This window comes from Narcine bancroftii, chromosome 2, assembly GCF_036971445.1.
Source record: "Narcine bancroftii isolate sNarBan1 chromosome 2, sNarBan1.hap1, whole genome shotgun sequence".
NCBI lineage: Eukaryota > Metazoa > Chordata > Chondrichthyes > Torpediniformes > Narcinidae > Narcine > Narcine bancroftii.
In genome coordinates, this window is record NC_091470.1 from 293,961,007 (window position 1) to 293,973,481 (window position 12,475).

The 12,475-nt window shown below is 37.9% G+C and overlaps 1 protein-coding gene across 2 annotated transcripts in view; it reads left to right on the top strand.

Moving 5' to 3' along the window:
• Positions 1-8,367, top strand: part of ttpa (tocopherol (alpha) transfer protein) — a 61,469-nt gene extending 53,102 nt beyond the window's left edge. The window contains exons 4-5 of one of the 2 annotated variants that reach the window (XM_069921400.1): positions 4,803-4,913; positions 6,424-8,367. In XM_069921400.1, coding sequence (XP_069777501.1) covers positions 4,803-4,913; positions 6,424-6,597 — 285 coding nt within the window. In that variant the 3' untranslated portion in view covers positions 6,598-8,367. Of the gene's footprint in view, positions 1-4,556; positions 4,667-4,802; positions 4,914-6,423 lie in introns of those variants that run through there. The other variant, XM_069921401.1, reaches the window with a different exon arrangement.
• Positions 8,368-12,475: the final 4,108 nt, after the last annotated feature.

Here is a 12,475-nt window from a genome sequence, read left to right on the forward strand (position 1 = left end):
AAGATTGCTCCTACCACCCATGGGTCTTTACATTGTCTATAGTCTTGTTCTCTCACCCACTTCCAATGTTCTATGTGAGGTTTGTGGCGATGCTGTTTTTGGCAATCGGAGATCCAGATCTGAATGAACTATGGACAGCCAGGTCTACAGGTTGCAGCCAAACATTAGTTCTGCTGGTGTCATTTTGTGCTAGGATGTGGTGTGTTTCTGTATCCCAATAGGAAATCTGCAATTCTGTATGTCCAGGAGGCATTTAGAAGTTTCATGGTTTTCATTGATTTTTTTTTGAATGACCGTACAAAACGTTCTGCCTCCCCATTCGTTCTTGGATGATAGGGTGGGGACAAAATCTGTCTGACTGCTATTGTGCATTAATTAAAAAAAATGTTCTGATGTAAATTGAGGCCCATTGTCCGTAACTAATTCATGAGGTAATCCATAAGTGGCAAAGATAGTTCGTAGACAGTCATTCGTGGGATCCACTTTGGTGTTTTTCAGCTGTGAAACTACTGGCCATTTGGAGTGTGCGTCCACAGCTATTAGGAAAATCTCACCCATGAATAGTTCAGCGAAGTCTACATGAATCCAATGCTAGGGTTTGGCTAGCCATGGGTTAGCTTCGGCTTAAGGCATTTTTGGCTGCATTCTCTTACTGTTGTTTCAAAGTCTCTGTCTATGGAGGGCCACCAGACATGCATCCGGGCCAGTGCCTTCATTCGTACCATTCCCGGGTGCTTGTGGTGCAGTTCTGATAACATGGTAGTTTGCCATTTGGCAGGAATAATTGTACAAGTACCCTTTCTGCAACTGATAATTCATGCCGGCATGTGTGGTAAGATTTTAGACCTTCTGGGATGACTTCAGTTTCAGGTCACCCATTGAGGGTGAAGTACAGGATCTCGCTTAATGTTGCCTCTTTTGCAGGTTTCCTTTGCGATCATCTGGGCTGTAATGGGCAGTTGTTGAAATTGTTCTTGGTTAATGGCTGCTGCCTCTCCTGTCCATTTAATAATTTCTTCTCGTTGTTCTGTCTCTGGTAGCAGCATGCGTGATAAGGGAACTGCATGGCTGTTGAGTGTTCCTAGTTTGTTTTATATCTTAATTTTACACTACTAGTAGCATGGCTCATCTATGAATTCTGGTCACAGCTAATACTGGTATACCTTTGTGTGGCTCCAGGATTAAACTAAGAGGCTTGTCTGTGATCAGGCTTTTCTATAGAAATATTACTTATAAAATTAAAAAGGTGTATATGAGAGACACTGATGAATTAGAAAGAGGAATAACAGTTTTAGAAAAAGATCTTCAAAAAACAGAGTTCTGAAGAGAAGTGCAGACAATTAATTAATACAAAAATTCAGTTTAACAATATAAATTTACAGAGAAAGGAATTACAAGAACAAAACAAAGAGATTATGAACTAGGTGAAAGATCACAACACTTTGATCAACAATTGCTTGGCAATTAAAAGCAGAGCAGTTTTGAGAACACAGTGCAATTAAAAAGGACACTTTATAACCATATAACCATTTACGGAGCGGAAACAGGCCATGTTGGCCTTTCGAGTCCGCACCGGTTCACTGATTTTGTGCGCCCTCTTCAGGCATTGGACCCGGTAGATCTTCATTCAATAATGATGGACGAATTCAATACAGGTGGAATCAGTCGTAGAATGGAGGTTTTCATTTTAGTAGAAGGCATTCGAAAACTGTAAAATGCCAAGCAACTATTTGGTTCTCATAGGAATCCTGTGTCCTTGATTTTTGATGCACAGAAAGTAATATATCCAATTACAATAAGCAATTGATATACTAATATTATTTACTTATAAGCCTCAAGAAATAAATGAATTATTTAGGAATTTTTACTCAAATTTGTATAGTTCAGAATCTATAAAACCAAAATAGATAGATAATTTTCACAGATAATTATGCCCAGATTAAGTCTGGATGAGCAAACTGAATTAAGTGCTCCCTTTACTCAGTTAGAGTAAAAAGGTTGAGGAAGATTTAAAATTAATTAATTTACTTATAACTTTAGTAGGATTAACTTTAAGGGTTAATGTACTAAAATGAAGACATTTCCAAAAATACAATATCTTTATCAAACATCACCTATTTTAATGCCTCAAAAAATTTTTCAAGAATTGAATAAATATTGTAAGAAATTCCTGTGGAAAGGTAAAATGTCAAGGGTTTCTATAGAAAAGTTAACATTGAAATATGAATTGGGAGGTCTACAGCTCCTATTTTTAAGAATTATTATTGAGTGGCACAAATTATTTTTTTTGAAAGAAGATAAATCGGCATGGATTAAAATAGAATTGAATAAAATAGAAAAGCAGAGAAATTTATATATAAATGGGATGCTAAATTGATGGTTGTTGAAACATTTGATTAATATTTGGAATAAAATAAATTATGAAATTGAGGCAAGAGGACATCTACCACCCAAAATGCCTTTGACTCAAAATTCTCAACTTTTTCAAAAGATAATCAATTTTTATATATTTGGTTTCATAAGGGAATTATAAATATTGAAGATTGTTATGAAAGGGGTCAATTAATGTGATTTGAACATTTGAGAAATGAACATGGAATAACTCAAAATACTTTTTGTTATTTTTCAATTGAGAGCATATTTGAGGGACAAGCTAGGACCAGCCATTTTGTTGCCTGGTTGCAGTGGAGTCACGGAGGGAGTGGTCCCTGTGGAAAGAGGATAGGGGAATATGTGTCTAGTGGTGGGATCACGTAGTAGATGGTGGAAATGGTAGAAGAATTTCTGTTGGATGCAAAGGCTGGTGGAGTGATAGATGAGAACAAGGGAAATCCTGTCCTTGTTGAGCTTGAGGAAGAGGGGGCCAGGGCAGATGTGCATGTAATGGAGAATATGCAGATGAGGGTTGAGTTGATTGTGGTAGAAGGAAAGCCACGTTGCTTGAAGAAGGAGGACATCTGTGATGATCTGGCATGTAAGACCTCATCCTGGGTGGAGATGCGACGGAGATGGAGGAATTGAGAGAACCTTACAGGGGATAGGGTGGGAAGATGTGTAGTTGAAGTAGCTGTGGGTGGGTTTATAGAAGATGACTGAGAGTTTGTCTCCTGAGATGGAGACAGATAGATGGAGGAAAGAGAGAGTGTAGCTCGAGATGGACCAATTGAACTTGAGGTCGGGGTGGAAGTTGGAAGCAATGGATGAAGTCATTGAGCTCATCATGGGTACATGAGGCAGCACCAAAGTAGTCATCGATGTAGCAGAGGAGGAGTTGAGGGGCCTTGCCTCTGTAGACTTGTAGCATGGATTGCTCCATTAGCCAACAAAAAGGCAGCTATAGCTGGGGCCCATGGCTGCCTCTTTAACCTGGAGAAAGTGGGATGAGTCAAAAGAAAAAATGAGGTTGAGGACAAGTTCTACCAGATGGAGGAGGGTGTTGGTGGAGGGGAACTGGTTGGTTTTCTTGTCCAGAAAGAAATGATGGCCTTTGAGGCCTTTGTATAAGGATTGGATATCCATTATAAATATGAGGTGATCAAGTTCAGGGAACTGGAAGCTGTTGAAGTGATGGAGGCCATAATGAAGTGTCCCAGATGTAGGTGGGGAGGGATTGGACTGGGGGGGGAACAAAAGAGTCACAGTAAATGGAGACCAATTCGATGGGGCATGAGCATGTGAACATGATGGGTCTGCTGGAACAATTGGGTTTACAAGGACTGGATTCCTCTTGTCCTCACCTCCCACTCCACCAGTCTCTGCATCCAACAAATCCTCCTCTGCCATTTCTGCCACCTACTATGTGATTGCTCCACTAGACACATAATCTCCTCTCCGCCTTCTGCAGGGACCGCTTCCTCCATGACTCTCTTGTCCACTCCTCCATCCCCACCAATCCTCTTCTTGGGACTATCCCTTGAGAACTAACTCTGTGACTGCAGGAGATGCTCCACGTACCCATACCTCCTCCCTCAGCACCATTTGGGACCCCAAACAGACCTTCCAAGTGAAACAACATTTTACTTGTGAATCTGTAAGGGTCATCTACTGTATCCATTGCTCCCACTGTGGTCTCCTCTACATCAGAGAGACTGGGAGATTGCTTGTTGCGCACCTCGGCTCTGCCAACCCCAATAGCATGGATCTCCCAGTGGCCACCCATTTCAATTCTCCATCCCATTCCCTTACTGACATGTCTGTCCATGGTCTCATGTACTGCTAGACTGAGACCACCTGTAAATTGGAGGAACAACTCATCTCCCGACTGGGCACCCTCCAATCAGATGGAATTAATATCAACTTCTCTGGCTTTTGCTAAAAAACCTCCCCACCCCCTGCTTCCCCCATCATCTCTCTATTCCCATCACCTTTCGCACAGACATGATCAATTCTACCTAATCCCTTATCACATCCATTCAATACATGTTGTTCGTCTGGAATCCTCTCCCATTGTTTGAATTCTGAGACTTTCTGATATATCCTGCTTCTGCCATTTCTGAATTTTCTTTGAAGAAGGGCTCAGGCCTGAAAGGTTGGCAATATATTTTTGTCTCCTATAGATGGTGAAAAGACTGGCTGAGTTCCTCCAGCATTTTGGTGTTTTTTGCTACAATCTCAATGTCTGCAGCCTATTGTGTTTCACTCAGGGTGGAGCAGCAACTCCAGAATGGTGAGAATTCAGTGCACTTTTTACAAATAAGGATCCATCTGCTCCAAACACCTTATCTTAAGAAGAGTCTATTTTATTGAAATGTAGATAGGCAAAAATGTAAAATACAGTGTGTTCCTCTTTCATTCATTTCCAGGACTCCTTTCCATTGAAGGTCCGAGGCATCCACATGATCAATGAGCCAAAGCTGTTTCATCCAGTCTTTGCTCTAATTGCAAAGTTCCTGTCTGAAAAAATCAAGGACCGCGTGAGTGACTTTGCACATGTATTTTTTTTTAAATTATTGCAAAGGGAATAACGTTACTTTTTTTAAAATTGCAAATAAGAGTGAAAATACTGCTTTATTTTAACAAACAGAATTACATCAAAAGCATTCGTAGTTAATTGTTCTTTAGCTTGCTTAGGAATGCTGTAATTGTGTCAAAGCCACACATGATCATTTCACTTTACAGGATCATCTCTCATTTAAATGAACAGCAAATACATTGCTTTTTAATTTCAAAATGCGAGATGTCTATTTTACTAGAATACTTCAAACTGATGAAAAAGTGTTTAACAGACTTTGAAATCTACTGACAGTAGAATGGTTGTACAGTCTTAACATGGTCTGTGTGCAATTTGACTAAATCAAAATGCTCCAAGTGCGACAGATGCTAATTACTTGAAATAATTAAATACAGATTTACTTAGGAGCTTGGAGCATTTGTGGAGAAACAGTTAATGTCTTACTTCAAAGATTACAGTTTTCATCACAACCTTTGTGTAATCTGTTGTATTTTGGATACTGTACCACCAATTTTAAGATTCAATATTCCTTTATTGTCAAGTACTAATGCACAAAATGTATTAACACACAAAATTCATCAACTTTTGCTTGTCGTAAAGGCATGCACAGAGGTACTACTAGCATTACCCCGCACCCTTAACAATAAGAGAAAAACCAAAGGAGAGGCTCTTCAGAGTCACGGAGTGTCTGTAGATTCTCCTCCAGTCCTCCTTATGCCACGTCGCCTCCTATTTGATCCATTGGCAAACCCAAACTCTCAGATCCAAACCTCTAATACAATCAAGAAGCTTTCAGCACCCAAGGACACTTCAGGTGCCCTTCTTGTCCTCAGCTGCCTCTTGAATTCCAGTCCTGATACCTCATTCCCTCAAGTTAGCTGCCAGCAGCCTATGTGGGTCCTTCAGCCTCCGAACCCCTCCTTGATCTGCTGCTGTGGGACCTTCCCTGTAGGGTCATCTCCCAGGCTTCTCCTTCTCAGTGGCGGATGGTCTCCTGCTCTTGTGTCCTGGATCGGTCCGCTGATTTACTTGGAGTCTCCAACTCCTCATGGTTGACTGCTAAGCATGAGCACCACCAAATTTCTGTGGTTTCAAGATGTTTTTTTTTAAAAAAAACATGATTGGCTGCTTTAACAGGCTTCTTAAAGCCTGTATGGGGCCATTGGCTTAATGATCAAACAGTAGGACCCTGCAGAAGAGGGCTATGTCTCTGTTTCCTGTTCTCCCGGACCTGCCCCAGAGGCAGCTCTGGCAGCATCACTATTTTAAGTCATTTAGTCTCCTGAGGGAAATCTCAACAAATATTATTGAATAAAAATTCATTTTTAAGTTTTTTAATGAGATCCTACCATCCTCAGTAATATCAGAGATGTTAAATTTATTAGTTCTTTAGATTTTTAGAGTTCACACAGAAAATATAGAACTGTTAAAATAACTCTGATTTTAAATTGAATCCATTGTGCTTATTTCAGATTCACCTGCATGGAAATAACTACCAGCCCAGCCTAAGAAAGCACTTTCCAGTTCAGATTCTTCCACCTGAATATGGTGGCCAAGGACCTTCTTATGAAGAACTCTGTCAGGAATGGACTAATTTTGTGCTGCAGTCTGAGAAAGAGCTTCTTGAACTTTCACTTGTTACTTAATAACACATGGCACAAAGGCAAGTGTCCAAAATAAACTGCCTTGTGGTGTTAAATTAATATAACACAAGTGCCAAAAATTCTCTATGATGGAACTAATTGGGATCCAGTACCATGTTTTATGTATGTTTCTTTTAAAATATAGTAAATATAGAATAAAATTTGGTAATTTATTTTTTATTGTAGATTCTGTATCCAATATTTAATATATATTTTGGTTTAAGACTGGTTGTTTAAATTTTAGAAGTCGCATTTTTTGGAACTGAGGTCCTTTTAAGCTGTATTTCAACAAGTTTGTTCATGAAGTCAATGTAATGTCATTACTTAAGAATACAAGCTTTAACTACCATATTTCAAGCAAGAATTTCCCCTCTAATTTAAAGTGCTGTAACAACTATTTGACTAGAAAGGTCCTCTGGAAAAAAATGATGTTCATGGATTATGTGGTTGGCAGAGCTCGAGATCAATGATGAATAGAAGAAAGCTTTAGTTTTTGGCATGAGTTTCCATGAATTAGGGTTTTTCACTACATATTGGGTGAACTAACCAATTTTGTGATCCATATTCTGTAAGCTATGCCGGCAAGCTCACCTTGGAATATGCAGCACATAATATTTAATAGATAAATCAATGTGCCCAAAGAAAAGGGAAGCATTCAGATCTTGACCATAAATGGGAGCCAGTTTTTAGTGGAAAACTCACCCAATGCTCCAGAAATGATGTCCTATTTTAAATCCGGACAACAATAATCTTTCAGCCTTTGAGCATCTTCTTACCACTCCATGTTAAGTATTTTCATTCCATTTACCTACCTTATGTTCATAGCATTAAAAAAAGGAAAAATTGGGAGCAGGAATTGGTCATATCCTGTTGAACCTGATCTATCATTTAATACAATCAAGGCTAATCATCTTCTTCAGTGCTATATTTCCACCCTATTCTTACAACCATTGATGCTTTTTTTTGGTTTAGAATTCCTATCTCTATCATTCTTAAATCTATTCAGAGCCTTGAAGTCCACAGCATTGTGTGATTCTGCAGGTTTGCCAAAGGAGAAATTTCTCCTCAGTCTTGCCACGTATTCTGGGACTCCGACCCATGCTTCTAGCCAGCTGTCAGCAAGGAAAACCTCCTCTCTGCAACCAGCTTGTCAAACATCGCCAGAATCTTATATGGTTCAATCACGGATCTTCTCTTGTTTTTTTAATTTCTTGTGGATACATATTTAGTCACCCAATTTATCCTCTTAAAACAGTGGAAGAATTCAAGGATTTTTTTTTATTTTTAAAAAAATTTTCACGCTATGAACTATACTGACCAAAATACACACAAATATTTCCCTCTTGAATATACACAGTGTCATTTTCTCCCCTTTTCCCCCCTCCCTTCCTTCCCTCCTTCACCCCCCCCTCCCCACCCACTCAATGTTCAACATATATGATACATTAAACCCATTAAACAATGTCATCACACAATGAAAATAAACAAGAAAATTGTGTCATCTACTTTTACACACTTTCGTCTTCTTCTCCTTCTGTCATTTTAGATGGTGGAGGTCCGCGGTAGGACTTCTCTGTTGTGTTCCATGTGCGGTTCCCAAATTTGTTCGAATACTGTGATGTTATTTCATAAATTATATGTTATTTTTTTCAATGGAATACATTTATTCATTTCTATGTACCATTGCTGTATTCTCAGGCAATCTTCTGATTTCCAGGTTGACATATACATTTTTTTGCTACAGCTAAGGCTATCATAATAAATCTTTTTTGTGCTCCATCCAAATCGAGTCCAAGTTCTTTACTTCTTATATTACTTAAAAGGAAGATCTCTGGATTTTTTGGTAGGTTTCTTTTTGTGATTTTATTCAATATCTGGTTTAGATCTTCCCAAAATTTTTTCACTTTCTCACATGTCCATATTGCATGAATTGTTGTTCCCATTTCCTTTTTACAGCGAAAACATCTATCTGATACTGTTGGGTCCCGTTTATTTCACTTTTGGGGCGTGATGTATAGCCTGTGTAACCAATTATATTGTATCATGTGTATTTCTCATAGTTCCGGAGCATAGCTTTTCCCATGTTTCATTCTTAATCTTTATGTTTAGATCTTGTTCCCATTTTTGTTTGGGTTTACAGCTTGTTTCCTCATTCTCTTTCTCTTGCAGTTTGATGTACATGTTTGTTATAAATCTTTTAATTATCATTGTGTCTGTAAATCACATATTCAAAATTTCTTCCTTCTTGCAACCTCAGCCTGCTTCCCAATTTGTCCTTCAAGTAGGTTTTCAGTTGGTGGTATGCAAACATTGTACCGTGAGTTATACCATATTTGCACTTCATTTGTTCAAAAGATAATAATTTATTTCCCGAAAAACAATTTTCTATTCTTTTGATCCCTTTTCCCTCCCATTCGCTAAAGGAAAGGTTTTCTATTGTGAAGGGGATTAGTTGATTTTTGTGTCAGCATTAATTTTGGTAGTTGATCATTTGTTTTTTTCCTTTCTATGTGAATCTTCTTCCAAATGTTGAGCAGATGGTGCAGTAGTAGTGAATTCCCATGTTGCACCAGTTTTTCATCCCACTTATATAGTATATGTTCAGGTACCTTCTCCCCTATTTTATCTAGCTCTAATCTGGTCCAATCTGGTTTTTCCCTTGTTTGATAAAAATCTGATAGGTATCTTAATTGTGCTGCTCTATAATAATTCTTAAAGTTTGGTAGCTGTAAGCACCCTTGTTTGTACCATTCTGTTAATTTATCTAGCGCTATCCTCGGTTTTCCCCCTTTCCATAAAAATTTCCTTATTATTTTCTTTAACTCCTTGAAGAATTTCTCTGTCAAGTGTATTGGCAATGCCTGAAATAGGTATTGTATCCTTGGGAAAATGTTCATTTTAATACAGTTTATCCTTCCTATTAGTGTTAGTGGTAAGTCTTTCCAATGCTCTAAGTCGTCCTGTAATTTTTTCATTAGTGGATAATAATTGAGTTTATATAGATGACCGAGGTTTTTATTTATTTGTATACCTAGGTATCGCATTGCTTGCATTTGCCATCTGAATGGTGATTCTTTCTTAAATTTTGAGAAATCCGCATTATTCATTGGCATTGCTTCACTTTTATTTGCGTTAATCTTGTATCCCGACACTTCTCCATATTCCTTCAATTTCTTTTGTAATTCTTTTATTGATAATTCTGGTTCTGTTAAGTATACTATGACATCATCTGCAAATAGACTGATTTTATATTCCTTCTCTTTTATTTTTATCCCTGTTCTTATCAGTTCTGCCAATGGTTCTATAGCTAAAGCGAACAGTGAGGGAGATAGTGGACATCCCTGCCTAGTTGACCTACTTAATTTAAATTGGTTTGATATATATCCATTTACTGTCACCTTTGCCAATGGTCCCTTATATAATGCTTTAATCCAATTAATATATTTCTCTGGTAGGTTGAACCTCTGTAGTACTTTGAATAAATAATTCCATTCTACTCTGTCAAAGGCTTTCTCTGTGTCTAAGGCATCCGGCACTGTTGGTGTCTTGTTTCCTTGTACTGCATGGATTAAGTTAATGAACTTACAGATATTGTCGGTTGTTCGTCTTTTCTTAATAAATCCAGTTTGATCTAGTTTTACTATTTTTGGTACACAGATGACCAATCTGTTTGCTAATAGTTTAGCTATTATCTTATAATCTGTGTTGAGTAGGGATATTGGTCTATACGATGCTGGTGTTAGTGGATCTTTCCCCTTCTTTGGTATTACTGTAATTATTGCTGTTTTGCATGAATCTGGCATGTTTTGTGTTTCTTCAATCTGGTTCATTACTTCCAGGAGAGGAGGAATTATTAAGTGTTTAAATGTTTTATAGAATTCTATTGGGAGTCCGTCCTCTCCCGGTGTTTTATTGTTCGGTAGTTTTTTTTAATATATCCTGTATTTTCTCTATTTCAAATGATTTTATTAATTTGTTTTGCTCCTCTTCTTGCAATTTCGGTAGTTCAATTTTAGCTAGAAACTCATCTATTTTGTCTTCTTTCCCTTCGTTCTCAGTTCGATATAATTGCTCGTAGAATTCCTTGAAGTTTTCATTGATCTCTGTTGGGTTATATGTAATTTGTTTGTCCTTTTTCCTTGATGCCAATATTGACCTTTTAGTTTGTTCTGTCTTAAGCTGCCAAGCTAGTATTTTGTGCGTTTTTTCTCCTAGCTCTTAATACTTCTGTTTTGTCTTCATTATGTTCTTCTCTACCTTGTATGTTTGTAGTGTTTCTTATTTTATTTTTTTGTCTGCCAATTCTCTTTTTGTTATATCTTCCCTTGTTGCTAATTCTTTTTCCCTTTCTAGCTGTTCTATTTCCCGATTGTAGTCCTTCTTAGTTACATAACTTATTATCTGCCCTCTGATAAACGCTCTCATTGCATCCCATAGTATAAATTTATCTTTCACTGATTCCATATTTATTTCAAAGTACCTTTTTAATTTGTGGCTCAATTAATTCTCTAAAATCCTGTCTTTTAAGTAGCATGGAGTTTAATCTCCATCTATGTGTTCTTGGTGGGATGTCCTCCAGCTCTATTGCTAATAACAGGGGTGAGTGAGAATTCAAGCATCTTGAGGGTTAAAATTGTATGCTTTTGCAACATACAAGAATATATGAATCACTACTAGCTAACACTGAGTGCGGGGACATCATTGACGCATGAAAAATATGGAACAATGAAGTTTGTAGTTTTCTTACTATCACTATGGAAACTGGATGGGAACTGTGCTTGCTAAATCATAGCTGTGCATATCTTTAAGAACAATCTTGTCACAAGCATCTAAGTGCAAGAAGTCATGTATGAGGTAGCTAAGGAACGGTAGGACCACTGATTGATTTGGCCTTTGTTGACACAACTAAAGCCTCCTTATCTTGAAGTCTGTCTGGTGTAAGTTAATTCATGATAATTTCTCTCAGAAAGCTGTCCCAGTAAACATTTGTACTCTCTCTATGGCAAGTAAGAAGGGAAAACATACACAGTACTTAAGGTGTGGTGTCAGTGAGGTCTTGTTTAATTGTGTTAAGCTAGATTTGCTCTGGCACTCAAAGATTTTAGACTTCAAGTTTATTGTCAGAGTGCATACATGACATCACATTCAACTCTGAGATTCTTTTTCTGCAGGTGAGGCAGATTTACCACTTATTGGTAGTGCAAAAAAACGACACAACATGCATGTAAACAAATAAAGAACTAAACAGATAATGAATGTAAAGCTGACTGCAATACAGAGAAAATAAAATAATTAATGCAAGTGACATCATGCAAGGAAGGGATTAGGAGGGTTTTTCAGGAGCTCCCATTAATTAGAAGTGAAAAAGAAAAAACTAGATAGAATATACAAGAAAGATGTACACTATGGGAAAGAAAGACAAAAAGTGTTCCTTGAAAGAAATTTCTCAAAAAGAAAGCAGCTACTTATTGTTGCAGAAGACCGAGGCCAGATTGTCAACAGAAGATCTAAAGACTGCGAGTATGGTTCAATTGAAGGGCGCTCTCTGGTGAAGTTTAGAAGTAGTGCATGCACTATGGAGCAGTGGGTGGGGGGGGGGGAACATGGATATAATCAAGAAAAACTTTATAGCGACAATGGCAGCACCGGGGTCATGGGGAGCAGCAAGGAGGAGGGAGAAGATGGCAGCGGGTTTGAAGAGGACCATGCACTTGTTAAAAAACAGAGACAGGCACTTTAAAGACATTGGGAAAGCAAGGAGAAGTGATGGAAACATCAAAAAGGCTCTGTTTTTAATTTGAATTATTATGAACATGCAATAAGTAATATGAAATTGGTATTCAAGCAGACTTGAAATTGAACAATGGCCTCTGGAGATCTG